Source organism: Erythranthe guttata, chromosome 3 (assembly GCF_056151865.1).
Source record: "Erythranthe guttata isolate IM_541 chromosome 3, IM_541, whole genome shotgun sequence".
Taxonomy (NCBI): Eukaryota; Viridiplantae; Streptophyta; class Magnoliopsida; order Lamiales; family Phrymaceae; genus Erythranthe; species Erythranthe guttata.
In genome coordinates, this window is record NC_142535.1 from 10,412,314 (window position 1) to 10,435,306 (window position 22,993).

A 22,993-nucleotide genomic window follows, 5' to 3' on the forward strand; every position below is an offset into this window, starting at 1 on the left:
TGAGCATTGATATACTGAGCTACAACGTTCGTCGCTGCCCAAGATGCTACTCTGGCCGTCGTCTTCTCCATTAAGGCTTGTAATTCCTCTGCAGTCATCTAGATGACCGGCGCTGAAGTTCCCGCAAGGTTGGCCGCTCCCGTCGTTCTCTTATTTCGAGGCGGCTCTATGACTCTAGCGTTACCTTGAAGCGGTTGGTTGAGATTGCCTTGACCACCTTAGTTGGCCGCTCCCGCAGTTCTTTTCGTTCGAGGTGACTCTGGGACTCTGCCGCTACTTCGAGGCGGTTGGTTGAGATTGCCCTGACCACCTTCGTTGGCCGCTTCCGTGGTTCTTTTCCTTCTCCGCAGCTTTGAGACTCCACTGCTACCTTGAAGCGGTTGGTTGGGATCGCCTTGACCCTCTTCGTTGGCCGCCCTCGTAGTTCTTTTGCTTCGAGGCGGCTCTAAGACTCTACCGCTCTTCGAGGCGGCTCTGAGACTCCGCCGCTTCCTCGAGGTGGCTCTAAGACTCCGTCGCTTCCTCGAGGCGGCTCTGAGACTTTGTCGCTTCCTTGAGGCGGTTGGTTGGGATCGCCTTGACCCTCTTCGTTGGCCGCTCTCGTAGTTCTTTTCTTCGAGGCAACTCTTCTTTCGAGGCAGCTCTGAGATTCCACCGCTACCTTGAAACGAGTGGTCGGGATCGCCTTGATCCTCTTCGTTGGCCGCTCCCGTAGTTCTTTTGCTTCGATGCGGCTCTGAGACTCCGTCGCTTCCTCGAGGAGGCACTGAGACTCTGTCACTTCCTTAAAGTGAGTGGTCGGGATCGCCTTGATCCTCTTCGTTGGCCGCTCCCGTAGTTCTTTTGCTTCGAGGCAACTCTTCATTCGAGGCAGCTCTGAGACTCCACCGCTACCTTGAAGCGACTGGTTGGGATCGTCTTGATCCTCTTCGTTGGCCGCTCCCGTAGTTATTTTGCTTCGAGGCAACTCTTCATTCGAGGTAGCTCTGAGACTCTACCGCTCCTCGAGGCGGCTCTGAGACTTTGTCGCTTCCTCGAGGCGGTTGGTTGGGATCGCCTTAACCCTCTTCGTTCGCCGCTCTCGTAGTTCTTTTGCTTCGAGGCAACTCTTCATTCGAGGCAGCTCAGAGACTCCACCGCTACCTTGAAGCGAGTGGTTGGGATTGCCTTGATCCTCTTCGTTGGCCGCTCCCGCAGTTATTTTGCTTCGAGGCAACTCTTCATTCGAGGTAGCTCTGAGACTCTACCAGTCCTCGAAGCGGCTCTGAGACTCCGTCGCTTCCTCGAGGCGGTTGGTTGGAATCGCCTTAACCCTCTTCGTTCGCCGCTCTCGAAGTTCTTTTGCTTCGAGGCGGCTCTAAAACTCTACCGCTCCTCGAGGCGGCTCTGTGACTCCGTCGCTTCCTCGAGGCGGCTCTAAGACTCTACCGCTCCTCGAGGCGGCTCTGAGACTCCGTCGCTTTCTCAAGGCAGCTCTAAGACTCTGCCGCTACCTCGAGGCGGCTCTGAAACTCTGCCGCTACCTCGAGGCGGCTCTGAGACTCCGTTGCTTCCTCGAGGCGGTTGGTTGGAGACTCTGTTTCTTCCTCGAGGCGGTTGGTTGGGATCACCTTAACCCTCTTCGTTCGCCGCTCTCGAAGTTCTTTTGCTTCGAGGCGGCTCTAAAACTCTACCGCTCCTCGAGGCGGCTCTGTGACTCCGTCGCTTCCTCGAGGCGGCTCTAAGACTCTACCGCTCCTCGAGGCGGCTCTAAGACTCCGTCGCTTCCTCGAGGCAGCTCTAAGACTCTGCCGCTACCTCGAGGCGGCTCTGAAACTCTGCCGCTACCTCGAGGCGGCTCTGAGACTCCGTTGCTTCCTCGAGGCGGTTGGTTGGAGACTCTGTTGCTTCCTCGAGGCGGTTGGTTGGGATCGCCTTGACCACCTCCGTTCATGACACGTGATCTAGTTTGCATTCCCACAGACGGCGCCAAAATGATGTTGCTCCAAAATTTTGGGTCAGCCCAATCGTCTTGAAGCCCACAGGTCTTCTAAGTCCGGGAATCTTCAAGCCCAATATCGGGAATGCCGAGAGTCCTTGCCACGCGTCCGAGGTAGTCGAAGGGATCGCTCCACTCGTTAACCTACAAAACAGTTGAAAACACTAGGTGACACGCCGGGGGTGGTCCGACGATTGTCCAAGCCCAAATATCACGGCCCGCATTCCTCGTAAAGCCACGTCAGCAAAAAGCTTGAATTAAAATAAAAAGTCGATATATTATTTCCACGTGTGTAAATCGAATGAATGCTCCTCTCTCATCACCTATAAATAAGAGAGAACCTCTCGCCAAAACTTCTATTCGAAAACTAAAAATTTCCTTAAAACCTTCATCAACTATTTTCCACGCTACTTGCGAAGAAACCCCAAATTATCAACCACGATGGCGCGGCGGAGAGACGACTACGCGGAGGAGGAAGACGACGTAGACTACGAGGACTTCGACGGTGTTGATGAAGAAGATGAGGAGGCGGACGACGACTACGGCGGCGGGAAGACGAAACGCAAGAGGAGCCGATCGGAACTTATAGATGATTATGCGGAGGAAGACGACGACGAAGATGACGAGGATTACGGTGGCGGCGCCGGAGGAGGGAAGCGGCGTAGGAAGGCGGCGTCACAGTTCTTTGACGATGAGGCGCTTGTGGATGACGATGACGACGAGTTGGAGGACGATGAGGACAAAGAAGAAGGTTAGGGTTTTTTTTTTTTTTTAATATTTTCTATTTAATCATAATACTCTCAGTATATAAAATTGAACTTGAATTTTGAGTTAATACGCCCAACTGTTGTTATCGATTGGAATAAGAGAAGAAACAATGCGTGATTTTGCTAGTTTAAGAGCATACGTGAAGTGAAATTGGTCATGGTAATAATTGCAACACTGATCAATGATTCTAATTCGTTTTTAACATGACATTGGAAATTTTTGAGGAGCTTCAAGTTGAGAATTTATTCTCTTGTAATTGGAATTTTCTGAATTGTTTGTACTTTAGTTCTGTACTTTGGCTCATATTTGCTGTCATCCTCTGTTATTCTTATGGCCTTGGATCTTGTTATATAGATTTTATTGTCGACGATATACGTGATGAGGATGATAGACGAATTCATCGTCGTCCATTGCTTCCACGAGAGGATGAGCAAGAAGAGGACGTTGAGGAATTCGAGAGAAGAATTCAGGAGAGGTATTCTAAGAGCCTTCACGTTGAGTATGACGAAGAGGCTACAGACGTTGAACAGCAAGCTCTATTGCCGTCGATTAGGGATTCTAAATTATGGATGGTGAAATGTGCGGTATGATTGACGAAATTATTTAATGTGTGAATTAAATGAAAAAGATTTATAATGATACAAATTAATATGATCCGTTCTTTGTGCTACGTAGATTGGTCGTGAAAGGGAAATTGCAGTTTCCCTTATGCAGAAGTGTATCGATAAGGGATCCGAGCTGCGAATTAGATCTGCCATAGCAATTGATCATCTAAAAAACTGTATATACATAGAAGCAGATAAAGAGGCCCATGTGAAGGAGGTATGCATCATTTTATAACTTTTATTGTACTTTTTCTTCTTCAAATTCTTTAGGTTGTAAATTTACGGAGAATGTTTTGCTACAGGCTATTAAGGGTATGCGTAGTATATATCCAGGTAGAATAATGCTCGTCCCTATAAAGGAGATGACAGATGTTCTCTCAGCCGAAAGCAAATCACTCGATATTTCTAGGGATACCTGGGTGAGAGTGAAGATTGGTACATATAATGGGGATCTTGCAAAGGTATATTATCCCAGTGGTATTTTTTTTTGTTGTTTTGTTTCCTGTTTTCCTTTATTTTGTTTCTTGGTTTCTTATGGCTGATTCGTTTATTTTGTTGTAAATGCTAGGTTGTAGATGTTGACAATGTCCGGCAGAGAGTAACAGTGAAAGTAATCCCGAGGATTGACTTGCAGGCCCTTGCTAATAATCTGGTTTGTATTTGTAATTTGTTGTTTAGAGTTTTTAAATTCTTGACCATTATGAACATTGCTTATGTCTTCTTTATTCTATTACACACACATGACATGCTGGCTTTGTTTCAGGAAGGGAGGGAAGTTCCAAAGAAGAAGGTATTTAAGCCACCTGCCCGGTTTATGAGTATCAATGAAGCTAGGTATAGTTGTTACAAAATCTTTTTATTTGTTTCTTTCATTCTTACTTGCTTCCCCCCGAAAGTTGACTTTTTCATTTATTTGACCAGGGACCTAAGTATTCGTGTAGAAACTAAACGAGATCCATCTTCGGGTGATTCCTTTTACAAAATTGAGGGGATGATGTTCAAGGATGGTTTCTTGTATAAAAATTTCTCACTGAAATCGCTCAGAACTCAGAATGTGAAACCTACTTTTGATGAACTCGAGAAATTTCGGCAGTCTGGTGAAACTGGGGATGGTGACATGTCATGTTTGTCGACACTCGTTGCAAACAGAAAGAAAGGTCATTTCATGAAGGGTGATAGGGTTGTAGTTGTAAAGGGAGACCTTCAAAACTTGCAAGGATGGGTGGAAAAAGTTGAGGAAGATTCTGTACATATTAAACCAAACGAAAAAGGCCTTCCTGTGAGTAAAAACAGAATTTAGCTTTTCCACACGATATCTTGAATTTTATGTTTGGATGGTGATAATAACCACATTGCACGTTCTAATTTTCAGAAAACTCTTGCTATAAGTGACAAAGACCTCTGCAAGTACTTTCGAACCGGAAATCATGTAAAGGTCGTATCTGGTGCTTCAGAAGGTGCAACTGGTATGGTGGTTTCAGTTGAAGGTCACATGATGAACATAGTTTCAGACACAACCAAGGAGCTTCTATGTTATCTTCTTAAGTACTTTAGTTGTCCATTTTATTTTTCTTCGTGCAAGTACCGACTCTGTTGCTATTTTTGCAATACGCAGTCTCGTGTCTTTGCGGACAACATTGTGGAAAGCTCTGAAATAACATCAGGTGTTACTAGGATCGGGGATTACGAACTTCATGACCTTGTGCTACTTGAGTGCGTTTTTTCTCTTTCATGAAAATTTTATTTATTTTCCAGTTTTTCACTATTGGGTTTTTTTAAATGAAAGTTATTAAACGTGCAGGGACAATAGCTTTGGCTTGATTATACGTGTGTTGAGCGATGCTTTCCAGGTTAGCCTGAATAAATAGAAGCCAACAAAGACTATTGATTGGTTTGTCGTTCTATTAACTTGCTTTATGGTTACTACTCAGGTTCTTAAGGGTGTTCCGGAATGCCCTGAAGTTGCCCTTGTGATGTTGAGAGATATTAAACAGAAGATATTTAGGAAGATTTTTGCAACGGACCAATATAAGAACACAATATCCGTGAAAGATGTTGTAAAGATTCTCGAGGGTCCGTGTAAGGTGCGCTTCTCAAACCTTACTTACCGTTTATTAGTAAAAATTAGTGTTTTGGTTGTATTGAGATGATCATATAATATTCAACTCCATTACTACTTTTTCAGGGGAAACAAGGTCCGGTTGAACATATATACAAAGGAGTCTTGTTTATTCATGACCGTCACCACCTTGAGCATACTGGCTTTATTTGCGTTACATCCAAGTCTTGTATGGTTGTGGGTGGATCTCGTTCGAACGGTGATCGCGATGTATGGATAAATATTATTTTCGTGTTCTCGAGTTTTCACTGACTTTGATTTTGACTTTGACTTTTGACTTTTTTCTGTTTAGGGTAACACATTGATATCGAGATTTGCGCATCTCAGAAAGCCATCTTGTGGCCGACAATATCCGATGAGACCACCTAGTGGAGGCCCTGGCCCCGTAAATAATTGTAAGTAATTTCTATAAAAGAAAATTAAATTTTCTGCATTTTTTTATATTTATAATATTAACTTGAATTGGACAGTTGGAGGGAGGAATGGAGGTGGTGGAAGAGGTTTAGTTGGAGCTGCGGTTAAAATTCGTGTCGGCCATTATAAGGGAAGCAAGGGACGAGTAGTAGAAATTAAAGGTGCAACGGTTCGTGTTGAATTAGAGTCGCAAATGAAAGTTGTTACAGGCAAGTTTTTCTCCTCTCAATTTGCCTTTCTTTTTCTTCTTGATTTTTTTTTGACTCCCACGTAATGATATTTCGGTATCGACAATTTTGTGCAGTTGATCGCAGTTATATTTCGGATAATGTCAATGTTTCCACACCATTCAGGTAGGCTTATAAATTATAATAATACTTTTATTTATTTATTTTTGGTTTTTGGATTTTAAGGTTTCTGATATAATCTTTCAAATTAGGGAAACATCAAGATATGGTATCGGAAGCAAGACACCTATGCCGCCTCGAACTCCACTGCATTCATGTATGACTCCTATGAGAGATTCGATGGTTTCGAGTCCTGTATAAAATTGATCGAACTGATGTAGATCTTTATTTATTTATTTATTATTATTTTTTAATCTCTGACAAAAAAAATTAAAGATCAGAACAAAATTCCACTATTTTGCCATAGTCAGAGATATTCCAAGCTCACTGGCAAATCTGCTAAACAGCAGCAACAATTTGTTATTTCTGTCATTATAAAAAAAAATGAAGTTGATAAGCTTTATATTATTGTTGATACTTATTAAACATGCAAATATATATTGAATGTTATTTCAAGTGGACATATATTATCTGTAATTTAACATATTTGTTACAGAATTTAAACTACACTAGTACTTCTTCCGTGCGTTGCACGGGGAATTCATCATAAGAATAAATATTTACTTTTAATGTAGATAACAAATTCAGCCAAAATTAGTGAAAAAAAACAAAATACCGAAGGTTAAATTTGCGTATACAAAAGGCGAGTACATCGTTACCGTTACCGTTACCATTACTATTACCAATACCAACACCAATACCAACGCCGTTACCATTGCCATTGCCATTACCATATTATCATTGCTATTATCATTACTGATTCGTCCGAATATGTTGGTGGATCTTCTAGATTCTGCAAATAAGAACACAAAAAAGAAAAACCGGGTTGATGCCGGAGTTAGCACTCCGACGGCCAAGTCAGTATATTTCTGGTTTAAGAGATACTGAATAATAAGTTGTATATTTTTTTGTTAGGAAAAAGGATAATCTCAGTTGAATTAACTTCTTACTATTTATAGGAAGAGCTTCTAAAACCGGACTCCAAATACGGATTCCACTTCTATTTTAGTTGTCACCTCCAAAATGTTCCAGACTTCCAATGACTATTAAATTAAGCTTACCTGTCTCCTCGGTGAAGAGTGTTGTGAGCTGCTTATTCCCTAGACTGCATATTCTCTGACATCTTTGACACTTGAGGAGAGGGGCATTAAATGCAAGTTGAGAATGTTTCTAAGCTCATCCTCTTGCGGCCTCCATGATCCTCGAATTACATCGTGCTCCCGCAACCTCGATGATCCTTGAATTCTATCAAGGATCTTTCGAGCATGTGCTCTCGCAGCCTTAATGGTCCTTGAATTCTATCAAGGATCTTTCTGAGCATGTGCTCTCGCAACCTTAATGGTCCTTGAATTCTATCAAGGATCTTTCTGAGCATGTGCTCTCGCAGCCTTAATGATCCTTGAATTCTATCAAGGATCTTTCTGAGCATGTGCTCTCGCAGCCTTAATGATCCTTGAATTCTATCAAGGATCTTTCTGAGCATGTGCTCTCGCAGCCTTAATGATCCTTGAATCTTGTCAAGGATCTTTTTCTTTGGCTTATGCCCTAGATGTGTTTTACTTTATACAGGTATATCAAAAAATAGGGCCTTTCATATTGTGTTGTTACGAGGAAAATTGTTCGTCTCTTTTATGCGAGACGAACTACAATATGAGCCTTACATTTATACAAAATATAAGTTTCAAAAAACGGGACATTCTACCGTATTCCCCATTTTATACATAATATTTTTTCAAATGACAAATATTCCAAGCACGCGCCACCTGTTTCCCTGACATATCGCATAGCATATACGCTCCTCCTGCGAGAACTTTTTCCACCTTGTATGCTCCTTCCCATTTCTCCATTAACTTACCCACCTGCTTTAGGGCATCCGCCTGTTTGAGGACCAAGTCCCCTACTTGAAATGCTCTCGCTTTTACCCTTCTATCGTACACAGCCTTGATCCTTGCTTTACTTGCCTCCATTTTGAGCCTAGCATCCTCCCGTTTTTCCAATATTAGATCTACGTTTTCTCGCAAGCGTTGATTATTAGCCGCTTGTTGGAAGTTCATAATTCTGCTCGATGGCATCCCTATTTCAACAGGGGCCACTGCTTCAGACTCATATACTAGCGAGAAAGGGCTATCTCCCGTTGATTCTTTTCGTGTTGTTCGGTATGCCCACAGGACTGCATGCAACTCTTCCACCCAATTTCCCTTTGCTTTTTCTAATCGTTTATTTATCCCCTCGAGTAATATACGGTTAATTACCTTGACTTGACCATTCGCCTGCGGGTGTGCCACCGCTGCAAATCGCTGTGCTATTCCTAAACCCTCGCACCACTCCCGTATCTTTTTTGAGTTGTACTGTGTGCCGTTGTCTGAGACGATGTTTTTTGGTAATCCATACAGACAACAGATATTCTGCCATAGGAACTTCATAATTTCGGTATATGTGATTTTGGCGACTGCAACGGCCTCGACCCATTTGCTAAAGTAGTCCACTGCGACTACCAAGAATTTTCTCTGACCACTAGCGAGCGGCAAAGGTCCTACAATATCAATCCCCCATTGTGCGAATGGATGTGGTGATGTGATGATCGTCATTTCCTCTCCCGGAACATGGATTAACGGCCCATGTTTCTGACATTTATTGCATTTCTGGACAAACTGCATTGCGTCTTTCCTCATAGTTAGCCAAAAATATCCGCTCCTCAGAACCCGTGTTATTAGGCCCCTTCTCCCGGCATGATCGCCACAGCATCCTTCATGGATCTCTCGCAACACATATTGACCCTCTCGTATGTCGAGACACCGTAGATGCGGTCTTGTATATCCTCTTTTGTATAGAATATCCCCGTCGAGACAAAAATACTTCGCTCGCTGGTTCAGCCTCGCTATCTCTCGCGAACTCCCTTAACTTTTACCAATCAGATGATTTCTTATTTCCGTTCGCCAATCCTGCACTCCCGTCATTCCTAATATTTCGTGCCCAACCTTCAACGATGGCTCTCCTACAATTATCTGAATTTTTCGCGACTCGCAGCCCATATCCATGCTTCCTATTTTGGCCAGAAAATCTGCTCTCGTATTTTTCTCTCTCGGGATTTGTTTCAGATCTACCCCTTCAAACTCCTCCATAAGGACCCGCGCCATCTCGCAATAACTATTCATTCTGCTGTCCTTGGTCTCGAACTCTCCTTTTATCTGCTAGACTACTAACTGTGAGTCTGAAAAGATAGTCACTCTTCTTGCACCTGCTATCGCGGCCAGTTTCATACCATGTATTACTGCCTCGTTATTGGAAGCTCGAAATGGTAACTTGATCGCGTATTCTACTTCCTCGCTCTCGCCTGCCTTGTGTAATACCACTCCTGCTCCGCTCCCCATTGAATTAGAAGCACCATCCACAAACAGCCTCCATTCTGCCACCTCACTAACCCTTGTAGTTTCTTGCAGGAAATCCGCCAGAGCTTGGCCTTTGATTGCCAACCGCGACTCATATTCTATGTCGAATTGCCCCAACTCGACTGCACATTTCACCATCCTTCCCGAGACATCAATCCTTCCTAGTACTGTCTTCATCGGATGGTTAGTTCGGACTACTATGGTATGCGACAGGAAATAAGGCCGTAGTTTTCTAGCTGTAGTTACTAATGCTAGCCCGATTTTCTCGATCTCAGTATACCGCTCCTCCGGTCCTCGCAACAACCTACTCGCATAATACACTGGACTTTGCTTTCCTTCCTCCTCCCGAATGAGGACCGAGCCTACTGAATATTCGCCCACGGACAGATATACGTACAACTTTTCTCCCGTTTTAGGCTTGGTTAACAACGGTAGCTGAGCGAGAAGCATTTTTAACAGGGCGAAAGCGACCTCCGATTCTTCTGTCCACCTGAACTCGGCACCTTTTCTCAGTATTTTGAAGAAAGGGTAACTCGCCTCCCCGGATCTAGATATAAATCTGCTTAGAGCCGTGATCCTTCCCGCCAGTGTTTGAACTTCCTTAATGTTCCTAGGTGCTTTCATGTTGATGACCGCCTGAACTTTCTCTGGATTCACCTCTACCCCTCTCTCGGTGACCATGTAACCGAGGAACTTGCCCGTCCGGACCCCGAAGGCACATTTATTTGGGTTGAGCTTCATTCCATACTGTCGTAAGGTATGGAAAGTTTCTTCAAGATCTTCTAAGTGTGTTCTTGCTTCTTTGCTTTTTACCAGCATGTCATCCACATATATTTCCATGTTTCTTCCTAACTGTGCTCGGAACATCCGGTCCATCAACCGCTGATAGGTTGCGCCCGCGTTTTTCAGGCCGAAGGGCATCACCGTATAACAGTATGTGCCTGTTGATGTGATAAAGCTTACTTTGGCATGATCCTCTCGATCCAGAGGTATTTGGTGGTAACCTTGGGATGCGTCCATCATACTCAGCATTTCGCATCCTGCTGTTGAGTCTACGAGTTGGTCGATTCGGGGGAGAGGATAATAATCTTTAGGGCACGCCTTGTTGAGATCTCTGAAGTCAATACACATTCTCCATTTGCTCGCCCCCTTCTTTACTAGTACTGCGTTGGATAACCAAGTGGGAAATCGTATCTCCCGAATTTGGACCCGCCATTAACAACTTTTGTACTTCCTCCTGGATTATTCTATCTTTTTCAGCTCCAAAATGCCTTCTCTTCTGCTTGACTGGTTTGGTCCCTGCTTTGACATTCAATCTGTGAACACTAAACGACTATCGATTCCCACCAAATCCTTTGACGAGAATGCGAACACATCCAGGTTGTTGCGCAAAAACTCTATTAATTGTTCTGCCATCGTGGTATCCATATCTCTCCCGATTCTAGTTGTGCGACTATCATCCTTCTTGCATAGCTGCACAATCATCAACTCCTCCATGGGTCGCACGTGGCTGTCCTCCTTTTCGGGGTCAATTTTAGGATGAGGCTCATCCCTTTCCATCATGTCAGCTCGCCCAACATGAATGGTATCTATCCTCCCAGTTCGCCTTAATGCATCGTAATAGCACATTCTCGCGGTCTCTTGGTCTCCCCGCACCTCTCCGATCTGATCTCCCATGGGAAATTTTAACTTCATATGGTAAGTAGATACCACGGCTCGGAATAGATTCATGGACGGTCGACCAAGTATCATGTTGTAAGTGGAAGGGACATCCAATACTAGGAAATTTATTGACCTATTAGCTCGCACAGGCTCCATACCCAGTGATATGGGCAGGCAAACCTCTCCTAGGGCCTGCACCGTCTCGCCCGAGAATCCCATTAAGCTGGTCTCCACATATTTCAGCTCAAAATTCATATTCATTTGCTTGAAACAACTGTAAAAATGACGTCTGCAGAACTCCCTGTGTCAACTAGTATTCGCGCAATGTCGAAGTTGGCCACCATGGCTGTGATTACTAGGGCATCGGTGTGAGGCTGCTGTATCCCCTCCTCGTCTACCCGTCCAAACATGATGGGAGGGACTTGCGACACCGTCTGCACCTCCGTGAGCTGTGACTCCATCTCGTATAATACTGGTAAGTTCGCTCGACTTGTCAGATCGGCAGCTTCCACCTCTCCGAAAAGCTTTTCAGTTTCCCTTAAATGTCTTAGATGGGCCATCCGAGCCCTATTTGAATCACCTCCTGAAGGTCCTCCGTGTATCATGTGGATAAACCCTCCTTCTAAGGGTTGGTCCTTCCTCTCGCCGGCCTTCTCTCGAACATTCTCCGACCGGTTAGCAACAGGCCGAGTATGCGGGGCCAATATGCTCGCTGTAGGCTGTCCGGGTTTGACAAACTCGGGCAAGTTTTTTGCCCGAATCAGCCTTTCTATCTCGTCTCTAAGATGCTGACATTCGTTCGTGGTATGTCCATAATCATTATGAAAACGACAAAAACTTCCCGCGACCGGATTTTTCTTGGGAACCTCGGAATAGGTGCGAGGCCACTTCAACTTGGGATGGTTCTCGATGGCCATCAAGATCTCGGCAGGAGGCGCAACCAATGAGACATAGTTCTCGAATCGGGGGCCCACTGTTCTTTCCACCAATCCCTCATTTTTGGTTAGAGGGATAGGTCTTTGCATTTTCTCTTCTCGCATTTCCTTTATTTTATCCATTCCTTTATCGACGGCCTTGCCCTGTTCGGCCTCCTCAGCATTCATATATCGCTCCGCCTTTCTTAATAAATCATTAAACGAAAGAGGCAGCTTTTTAGATATAGAGGTAAAGAAATCTCCAAGTCGCAATCCCTGGGCTAAGGCATTGATTAGGACCTCCTCCGAAGTTATTGGCACCTCCAAAGTGGCTGTTATGAAACGCTTAATGAAACTTCATAGATGCTCTCCCTCTCGCTGTTTGACCGCAAAGAGGGTCAAAGTACTCCTCTTCTGCTTTTTGGAGCTCGCAAAATTATCGAGGAAAACAGAGGCGAGTTGGTCAAAACTGCCTATTGAGGCGGGCCGGAGCTGACTAAACCACGCTTGAGCGGGTCCCGCCAAAGTGGTAGTGAACACCCTGCATTTTACTCCTTCCGAAAAACGATGTAGGTCTGAAGTGTTGTTAAATCTGCATAGATGCTCGCTAGGATCCGTGGTCCCCAGATATTCGTACGTGACTGGTCGAAATGAACCAGGAAGTTCATCATTCAGTATTTGTGCAGTGAACGGGCTCCTCTTGGTCTGAACATGCTCTCGTGACTCTTCTTGAGCGAGCGTCGCGTTCAGCGACTCTCGTTTCACAGCAGGCTCCTCATCGGACCTGTCCATGTATTTCAAACGTCTTTTCGTGGGCGGCAACCCCTCGTGCTCTCTTCTTTCACTTGGCGACCCACCTTGAACTACAGCTGTAAGGAGGGCCTGGAGTGATTCCATGGTTATAGTTACCGTGGGACTGGCAGCAGCAGGATCAGGAGTGCGCAAAACCTCTACCTGACGGGCAGATGTACTTCCCAGGTAAGGTCCTTGTAAATCAGGACAAGGTGCTGGACTAATTTCGGCCTCTGTCGGATCAGGTTGGCCAGCCCTCTCGATTGGGGTATCCATTTTTAGATTTATTTTGGACTGGAAGAAGGAGAAAATGATTTTGAAAGGAAGAAATGATGCTTTTGAGAAGGTTTTTGGCTATTTATATTTGAAACGTTCCCACAGACGGCGCCATTTGATTCGTCCGAATATGTTGGTGGATCTTCTAGATTCTGCAAATAAGAACACATAAAAGAAAAACCGGGCTGATGCCGGAGTTAGCACTCCGACGGCCAAGTCAGTATATTTCTGGTTTAAGAGATACTGAATAATAAGTTGTATATTTTTTTGTTAGGAAAAAGGATAATCTCAGTTGAATTAACTTCTTACTATTTCTTGGAAGAGCTTCTAATACCGGACTCCTAATACGGATTCCACTTCTCTTTGTTCGGTTTTAAATCTCACCTTAGGGCCTTTATGATACGAAGTGTTGGGTAGTAAGTGATTTGGGATATGATTTGGGCCTTCTTTGAACCGTTTGAGCCTTTCAAGCCTACCCTTTTTATCGAACTTATCCTTAGAACCTTGATTTGAGCCTCGGAGAAAAGGTGTTCTTTCTTTTAGCCAATATGTAGAAGGTAGAAAAGTGGAGATTTTTGAATAATTATCCCTTGGAGTCCGGTCGAAAATTCTTATAAGGTCATTCTTCTTCTTCGAAAAAAAAAAAAAAAAGATAGATATATATATGTACATCTTTATATATATATATATATATATATATATATATATATATATATATATATATATATATATATATATATATATATATCTAAATTCTTCGATAAAAAAAAAAAAAAAAAAAAAAAAAAAAAAAAAAAAAAGAAGAAGAAGATATTAGAATTAAGGACTAGTTGTTGAATTGTGTTGAAAGAGGCAAAAGTGTGGACGTTTGAACTTTTGAGAATCGAGTTTATTAAATTCCTTAGAGGTGAATTCATTGTTTCAAACGCCTATCTTTCAATTTTTGGCGTAATCACCTCAATTCAAAAAAATTAGCCACACATACCCATATTACCTACCTCGGACCAAAGAGCCTAACAATTGAAAATCACAAAGTCCCAATGATCCCAATAGCTTAATATTCAATATTAGTTGGAGTCAAATATATGCATGTAAGTATAAATTCTTTCTATCTTTAACTTGCAAATATTGGATACTTGAAGCAATTGTATGATTTGTGGTTTTTGGTAATAGTGAGTGACTAGGTACCGTTGAATGTTAAGCTTGCGAATACCTAGGAATTATCATCATAATTGAAAGTTCTGAAAACGCGAAGTTGACCAATCGATCTATGTAATGAGATGTATAGTCGAGTTTTGTGCTCATAAATTGATTTGACGTGAGGACAAGCAAAAGTTCAAGTTTGGGGGTGTGTTAAGTGTATATTTTTACACTTAATTGTACCTTTTAATTGGAGCTTTTGGTGTGTTTTAACGATAATTGGTGCTTAAAATGGTTGTTATTTGTATTTTAGGTACAAATTGAAGAATTGGCAACTTATGGGGTAAAAACTGCAAATTCGGAGAAAAAGTGGGCCAAAAGTGAAAATATCCAAACTCTGAAGAATTAAAGACCGGACGGCCGTCCGGATTTCAGAGCTTATTCTCGCACGGCCGTCCGGGGTTACGAGGTGGCGCAGTGAAAGAAGTTTAATTACACAAGGAAACCCGCCCTATTATATTTTTGCACCCTATTTAAAGGCCAAATAGCACACAATTAGGAATCTATCTTTATCTTTTATACACGCGATTTAGGAGCACAAGAACGGCGAACGAAGAAGAAGACTTGACGAATCTTCATCATAGTTCTCCTCTTTATTTTTATTCATAGTTTTTATGGTTTTTCGTATTTTTATTATGTTTTTCGTAGCGAACATGAGTAGCTAAGTTTTTATTCTAGGATTTTGTTGGAACTCTATGTGGTAATTCGAACCTATTTTTCTACTTATATGCAAGTTTAATTCTTCGATTATTTCTTCTATTTTGATCTTATTTAGCGCATGAACGTAGCTAATTTATGTTGCTATTAGTTATTGTTAGAATTGATTGACAGATCGTTTTAATAATTAGAACAGGGATAGAAGAGCCTTCAAGTAGTTTTCACCGAATGTGTGTTGATTGCATGTATTATCGTAGACATACAGATAATACCTTAGGTAGCCGTTTTCAAGACTTGTTATTTAATGCTTTATTCATACTAGGTTTGCATAGACATATAGTGAATCGTTTATGAATAATAGACTTATAATACACGCGACAGCTGGTTATGAGTAATTTCGTGTCTTGGGTTAATAATCGGGAATCGTAACTTGCATGATAGAAGAATAATTGGGTGAAGAATTATCGCATAGGGGGAAGATAAAATCCTAGATCCGTTTTATATTGATATTTTCTCGTGTTTAATTGCTTTCTTAATTAGTTTAATTTATTTAGTTAATTAATTTGACAACCCTGCGTAGGCTGGATAAAAATCATAATTGTTAGGATTTGGTACTTAGGATTAGGTAATTTGCGTATTCCATGTGGGATCGACATCCGACTCTCACGAGTCCACTTTACTACTTGTTTGCGATACGTGCACTTGCGTGTTGGTATTTAGCACCCAACAATAGGCCCAGAACATTGATTTATCAAATCATCTAGTCTGTATATTCTCTGTTATTCCTGACATTTGAGAAGACACGCATTAAATGTAAGTCGGCGGTGTTGCTCTACTTTTCAGATAATATTCCTTGTTCCCGTCCTCTCTTTTTGGCGAGCGAGAACTTCCCTTTCTCTCGCCCTGGAGTTGACTCTCGCAAGATTTCAATTATCGGGCCATTATTGGGCCTTCTTTTAATGGGCCGAAATAATTAATTTTTACCGAATCAATTACGATATCAATACGGATATAGATACCGATACAAATACCGATACTCATACCAATACCAATCATTACCAATACCAATCATTTGCACTAAAGTAATTTTTTTTTGTTTTGATTTAGCAATTGCAGCTTAGCGAAAGCCATTGATCCCCTCCTTGAAGGTGTCAAAAATTTGGTTGAAGTTACATGTGCAGCAGTGTTCAACAAACTGTATACATTACTATACATATAGTAACATGTAGTTACATATGCATATATTTGTGTATTTTCGATTTGTATTTTATTGGTTCTGAGGTGATTTATAATAGAAATATTGAAATTTGCATTTTTTTGTTGGGGTTTATGAATTTCTTCTGTATAAGCCAGTATTCGTGTGTGTATACAATTGATCGACTAAAAATATGGGAAAAAAAGACGAACATAACTACGAATTACTATAGGTACCATAGTTACATGTAGTAATTTTCAGTACATTAAACATATTGTTTTGAAAATTAAAAAAATTAAAAAAAAATAAATATATATATATATATATATATATATATATATATATATATATATAAAACAAACAGGTTTGTTATTATTAAAAAAAATTAATAAATAAATCAGCGAAAATGATAAATGCAGGACCAGAAATGCTAACTGTAGTTTGGCCGAATATTGCTTATGAGGGTAGTATAGTACTTTCGCTTCTCCAGGGGTATGTCAAATGATGATTTGGGCTTGTGTTTATCCCTAGTTTATTTGGTGGCCCAAGCCCAAATATCACGGCCCGCATTCCTCGTAAAGCCACGTCAGCAAAAAGCTTGAATTAAAAAAAAAAGTCGATATATTATTTCCACGTGTGTAAATCGAATTAATGCCCCTCTCTCATCACCTATAAATAAGAGAGAACCTCTCGCCAAAACTTCTATTCGAAAACTAAAAATTTCCTTAAAACCTTCATCAACTATTTTCCACGCTACTTGCGAAGAAACCCCAAATTATAAACCACGATGGCGCGGCGGAGAGACGACTACGCGGAGGAAGAAGACGATTACGCGGAGGAAGAACACTGATTAATGATTCTAATTCGTTTTTAACATGACATTGGAAATTTTTTAGGAGCTTCAAGTTGATAATTTATTCTCTTGTAATTGGAATTTTCTGAATTGTTTGTATTTTAGTTCTGTACTTTGGCTCATATTTGCTATCATCCTCTGTTATTCTTATGGCCATTGATGTTGTTATATAGATTTTATTGTCGACGATATACGTGATGAGGATGATTGACGAATTCATCGTCGTCCATTGCTTCCACGAGAGGATGAGCAAGAAGAGGACGTTGAGGAATTCGAGAGAAGAATTCAGGAGAGGTATTCTAAGAGCCTTCACGTTGAGTATGACGATGAGGCAACAGACGTTGAACAGCAAGCTCTATTGCCGTCGATTAGGGATTCTAAATTATGGATGGTGAAATGTGCGGTATGATTGACGAAATTCTTTAATGTGCGGTATGATTGACGAAATTGCAGTTTCCCTTATGCAGAAGTGTATCGATAAGGGATCCGAGCTGCGAATTAGATCTGCCATAGCAATTGATCATCTAAAAAACTATATATACATAGAAGCAGATAAAGAGGCCCATGTGAAGGAGGTATGCATCAATTTATAACTCTTATTGTACTTTTTCTTCTTCAGATTCTTTAGGTTGTAAATTTACGGAGAATGTTTTGCTACAGGCTATTAAGGGTATGCGTAGTATATATCCAGGTAGAATAATGCTTGTCCCTATAAAGGAGATGATAGATGTTCTCTCAGCCGAAAGCAAATCACTCGATATTTCTAGGGATACCTGGGTGAGAGTGAAGATTGGTACATATAATGGGGATCTTGCAAAGGTATATTTTCCCAGTGGTATTTTTTGTTGTTGTTTTGTTTCCTGTTTTCCTTTATTTTGTTTCTTGGTTTCTTATGGCTGATTCGTTTATTTTGTTGTATATGCTAGGTTGTAGATGTTGACAATGTCCGGCAGAGAGTAACAGTGAAAGTAATCCCGAGGATTGACTTGCAGGCCCTTGCTAATAAACTGGTTTGTATTTGTAATTTGCTATTTAGAGTTTTTAAATTCTTGACCATTATGAACATTGCTTATGTCTTCTTTATTCTATTACACATACATTACATGCTGGCTTTGTTTCAGGAAGGGAGGGAAGTTCCAAAGAAGAAGGGATTTAAGCCACCTGCCCGGTTTATGAGTATCAATGAAGCTAGGTATAGTTGTTACAAAATCTTTTTATTTGTTTCTTTCACTCTTACTTGCTTCCCCCCGAAAGTTGACTTTTTCATTTCTTTGACCAGAGACCTAAGTATTAGTGTAGAGACTAAACGAGATCCATCTTCGAGTGATTCCTTTGACAAAATTGAGGGGATGATGCTCAAGGATGGTTTCTTGTATAAACATTTCTCACTGAAATCGCTCAGAACTCAGAATGTGAAACCTACTTTTGATGAACTCGAGAAATTTCGGCAGTCTGGTGAAACTGGGGATGGTGACATGTCATGTTTGTCGACACTCGTTGCAAACAGAAAGAAAGGTCATTTCATGAAGGGTGATAGGGTTGTAGTTGTAAAGGGAGATCTTCAAAACTTGCAAGGATGGGTGGAAAAAGTTGAGGAAGATTTTGTACATATTAAACCAAACGAAAAAGGCCTTCCTGTGAGTAAAAACATAATTTAGCTTTTCCACACGATATCTTGAATTTTATGTTTGGATGGTGATAATAACCACATTGCACGTTCTAATTTTCAGAAAACTCTTGCTATAAGTGACAACGACCTCTGCAAGTACTTTCGAACCGGAAATCATGTAAAGGTCGTATCTGGTGCTTCAGAAGGTGCAACTGGTATGGTGGTTTCAGTTGAAGGTCACATGGTGAACATAGTTTCAGACACAACCAAGGAGCTTCTATGTTATCTTCTTAAGTACTTTAGTTGTCCATTTTATTTTTCTTCGTGCAAGTACTGACTCTGTTGCTATTTTTGCTATACGCAGTCTCGTGTCTTTGCGGACAAATTGTGGAAAGCTCTGAAATAACATCAGGTGTTACTAGGATCGGGGATTACGAGCTTCATGACCTTGTGCTACTTGAGTGCCTTTTTTCTCTTTCATGAAAATTTTATTTATTTTCCAGTTTTTCACTATTGGGTTTTTTTAAATGAAAGTTATTAAACGTGCAGGGACAATAGCTTTGCCTTGATTATACGTGTGTTGAGCGATGCTTTCCAGGTTAGCCTGAATAAATAGAAGCCAACAAAGACTATTGATTGGTTTGTCGTTCTATTAACTTGCTTTATGGTTGCTACTCAGGTTCTTAAGGGTGTTCCGGAATGCCCTGAAGTTGCCCTTGTGATGTTGAGAGATATTAAACAGAAGATATTTAGGAAGATTTTTGCAACGGACCAATATAAGATCACAATATCCGTGAAAGATGTTGTAAAGATTCTCGAGGGTCCGTGTAAGGTGCGCTTCTCAAACCTTACTTACCGTTTATTAGTAAAAATTAGTGTTTTGGTTGTATTGAGATGATCATATAATATTCAACTCCATTACTACTTTTTCAGGGGAAACAAGGTCCGGTTGAACATATATACAAAGGAGTCTTGTTTATTCATGACCGTCACCACCTTGAGCATATTGGCTTTATTTGCGTTACATCCAAGTCTTGTATGGTTGTGGGTGGATCTCGTTCGAACGGTGATCGCGATGTATGGATAAATATTATTTTCGTGTTCTCGAGTTTTCACTGACTTTGATTTTGACTTTGACATTTGACTTTTTTCTATTTAGGGTAACACATTGATATCGAGATTTGCGCATCTCAGAACGCCATCTTGTGCCCCACAATATCCGATGAGACCACCTAGAGGAGGCCCTGGCCCCGTAAATAATTGTAAGTAATTTCTATAAAAGAAAATTAAATTTTCTGCATTTGTTTTATATTTATAATATTAACTTGAATTGGACAGTTGGAGGGAGGAATGGAGGTGGTGGAAGAGGTTTAGTTGGAGCTGCGGTTATAATTCGTGTCTTCCATTATAAGGGAAGCAAGGGACGAGTAGTAGAAGTTAAAGGTTCAACGGTTCGTGTTGAATTAGAGTCGCAAATGAAAGTTGTTACAGGCAAGTTTTTCTCCTCTCAATTTGCCTTTCTTTTTCTTCTTGATTTTTTTTTTGACTCCCACGTAATGATATTTCGGTATCGACAATTTTGTGCAGTTGATCGCAGTTATATTTCGGATAATGTCAATGTTTCCACACCATTTAGGTAGGCTTATAAATTATAATAATACTTGGAATATTTATTTATTTATTTTTGGTTTTTGGATTTTAAGGTTTCTGATATAATCTTTCAAATTAGGGAAACATCAAGATATGGTATCGGAAGCGAGACACCTATGCCGCCTCGAACTCCACTGCATCCGTGTATGACTCCTATGAGAGATTGGATGGTTTCGAGTCCTGTATAAAATCTGTATAAAATTGATCGAACTGATGCATCCGTGTATGACTCCTATGAGAGATTGGATGGTTTCGAGTCCTGTATAAAATTGATCGAACTGATGTAGATCTTTATTTATTTATTTATTATTATTTTTTAATCTCTGACAAAAAAAATTAAAGATCGGAAAAAAATTCCACTATTTTGCCATAGTCAGAGATATTCCAAGCTCACTGGCAAATCTGCTAAACAGCAGCAACAATTTGTTATTTCTGTCATTATAAAAAAAAATGAAGTTGATAAGCTTTATATTATTGTTGATACTTATTAAACATGCAAATATATATTGAATGTTATTTCAAGTGGACATATATTATCTGTAATTTAACATATTTGTTACAGAATTTAAACTACACTAGTACTTCACCCCACGGGGAATTCATCATAAGAATAAATATTTACTTTTAATGTAGATAACAAATTCAGTCAAAATAAGTGAAAAAAAAACAAAATACCGAAGGTTAAATTTGTGTATACAAAAGGTGAGTACATCGTTACCATTACCGTTACCATTACTATTACCATTACCAATACCAACACCAATGCCAACGCCGTTACCGTTACCATTGCCATTACCATATTATCATTGCTATTATCATTACGATATCAATACGGATATAGATATCGATACAAATACCGATACTCATACCGATACCAATCATTACCAATACCAATCATTTGCACTAAAGTAATTGTAGCACCCCCCTTCTTGTCGAGCGATAAATCTAACCGGTTTATCGGAGTGTTTATTAAACTAGCGGAAGCAAAGGATCTATTTGTAATTTTTAAAAACTTTGGAATGGGGCGAAAATGCAATTATAAAAAATATAAGTTTCGAGGGCAGGTTTTTAGTTCAAGTGCTACAGTATCACTATTGATTTTTGGTTCGAGAAGAAATCAGAGTTTGGAAAGGTTATTTTGGTGAATAATTAGGAACTCACTAATGGAGGTATGAAAATAGCAATTTACGAAACTGACTATATTATAGTAGGGGTTAAGTACGATTCTTATAGGTAACGAGTTTAAAATACGAAAAGGAAGTATTTAGATTTAATATTACACCACCAAAACAAAATAACCAAAAGTCTTTAGCATCGTTCATAGGTCCTCGTACGTCTTCTAAATTTCCGGGCAAGACCTCGATCCGCTACTCGACCCATCCCTGTTGAGGATTACTAACACTACTACCTGCAATTAAAAGACATCTATATGAGCTATAAAGCTCAATAAGAAATCCGATGAAATATCGAACTTTGAAAAATACGTTATACGTAATATATAATATTATATACCCATTCTTACCCACGTTCCGTACAACAACACAAGACAATCGGTCAAACCACATAATTCACGAAAACACATCATTCGCACATAATCACGTACTTATGCAAAATGACTAAAATGCCCTTTTATGAAAATCATGAAAAACACATTTTTCGTTTTATCGGATCCGTGAAAGATTAATTTATGTACCTGAGCAATAAACCTGTTACGAGCCCGCTTTCACTAAGTGGAATCAAACCACAACACACATCATCCTAGTTGGATACCGGCCCACTATATCCGAGTTGTTTATTACCTGATATTCCATTAATCTTTCAATTCAAAAACCTTTTAATGCAACTTTTCGAAATTATGCTTATGACCCACACATAAACATCACAAATATCAATCAAGTGCCACAAAATCACACAAATATCACAATTTACCACATATTTATAAATTGGGCAATAATCCCCAAATTCACACACATAAATACACAACCACACACGGCACACACCACATGCACAATCAGCACACACACACTCACACATATTCAGCACACACACATGCAACCACACATTAAAACATCACCATTTAATATCAAACCATGCTTGTAAAGCAAGCACCCTTTTTTCACCTTTCATTTAATGAACTTATTACCACATCTAGGTAATAATCCATTTCAATAAATTCTTACAGCAATTAATCCACATCCAGGAAGCAATTAAAATTACAAAACCCCAAATCTCATCACTCATCACCATTAAATCAAAGACATAAACATAAAAGCACAAAACATAATAAATGACATGCAAATTGTCCTAATTTCGAAATAATAGCAAACTAATTCCAAAAATTCCCAAATTAAATAATAGGACTCCTTACTGACCCAAATTTCAGTTTCCGAAATTATTTTAAATTTTCACAAAGTCTCGAATTTTCTTGAAATCAAAAACTAGAAATTTAATTTTTCTTTTAAAAAATCAAAACCTCTAATATAACCTTAATTACTTTGAAAACCTTTGTAAAGAAAACTTTTCCCCACTTAATACTTACTGGAAAACAGATCCAAACTTTAAAAA

General features: G+C 40.3%; 1 protein-coding gene and 1 pseudogene across 2 annotated transcripts; both read left to right on the forward strand.

Annotated features, from left to right (window-relative positions):
- Positions 1-2,260: 2,260 nt before the first annotated feature.
- LOC148771751 (putative transcription elongation factor SPT5 homolog 1) lies at positions 2,261-6,173 on the forward strand. Its single transcript, XM_088815504.1, has 14 exons — positions 2,261-2,729; positions 3,101-3,330; positions 3,422-3,568; positions 3,654-3,812; positions 3,920-4,003; positions 4,115-4,185; positions 4,273-4,630; positions 4,724-4,881; positions 4,969-5,064; positions 5,153-5,201; positions 5,283-5,435; positions 5,537-5,680; positions 5,763-5,865; positions 5,941-6,173. Exons 1-14 carry the CDS (start codon positions 2,420-2,422, stop codon positions 6,156-6,158), a joined length of 2,280 nt encoding a protein of 759 aa, XP_088671630.1. The 5' UTR covers positions 2,261-2,419; the 3' UTR covers positions 6,159-6,173.
- Positions 6,174-16,722: 10,549 nt separating this feature from the next.
- LOC148771752 (putative transcription elongation factor SPT5 homolog 1) lies at positions 16,723-20,947 on the forward strand (annotated as a pseudogene). Its single transcript, XR_016030160.1, has 15 exons — positions 16,723-16,780; positions 17,343-17,744; positions 17,830-17,988; positions 18,096-18,179; positions 18,291-18,361; positions 18,449-18,806; positions 18,900-19,059; positions 19,143-19,239; positions 19,328-19,376; positions 19,458-19,610; positions 19,712-19,855; positions 19,938-20,040; positions 20,117-20,269; positions 20,366-20,414; positions 20,508-20,947. The product of XR_016030160.1 is annotated as a putative transcription elongation factor SPT5 homolog 1 (transcript).
- Positions 20,948-22,993: the final 2,046 nt, after the last annotated feature.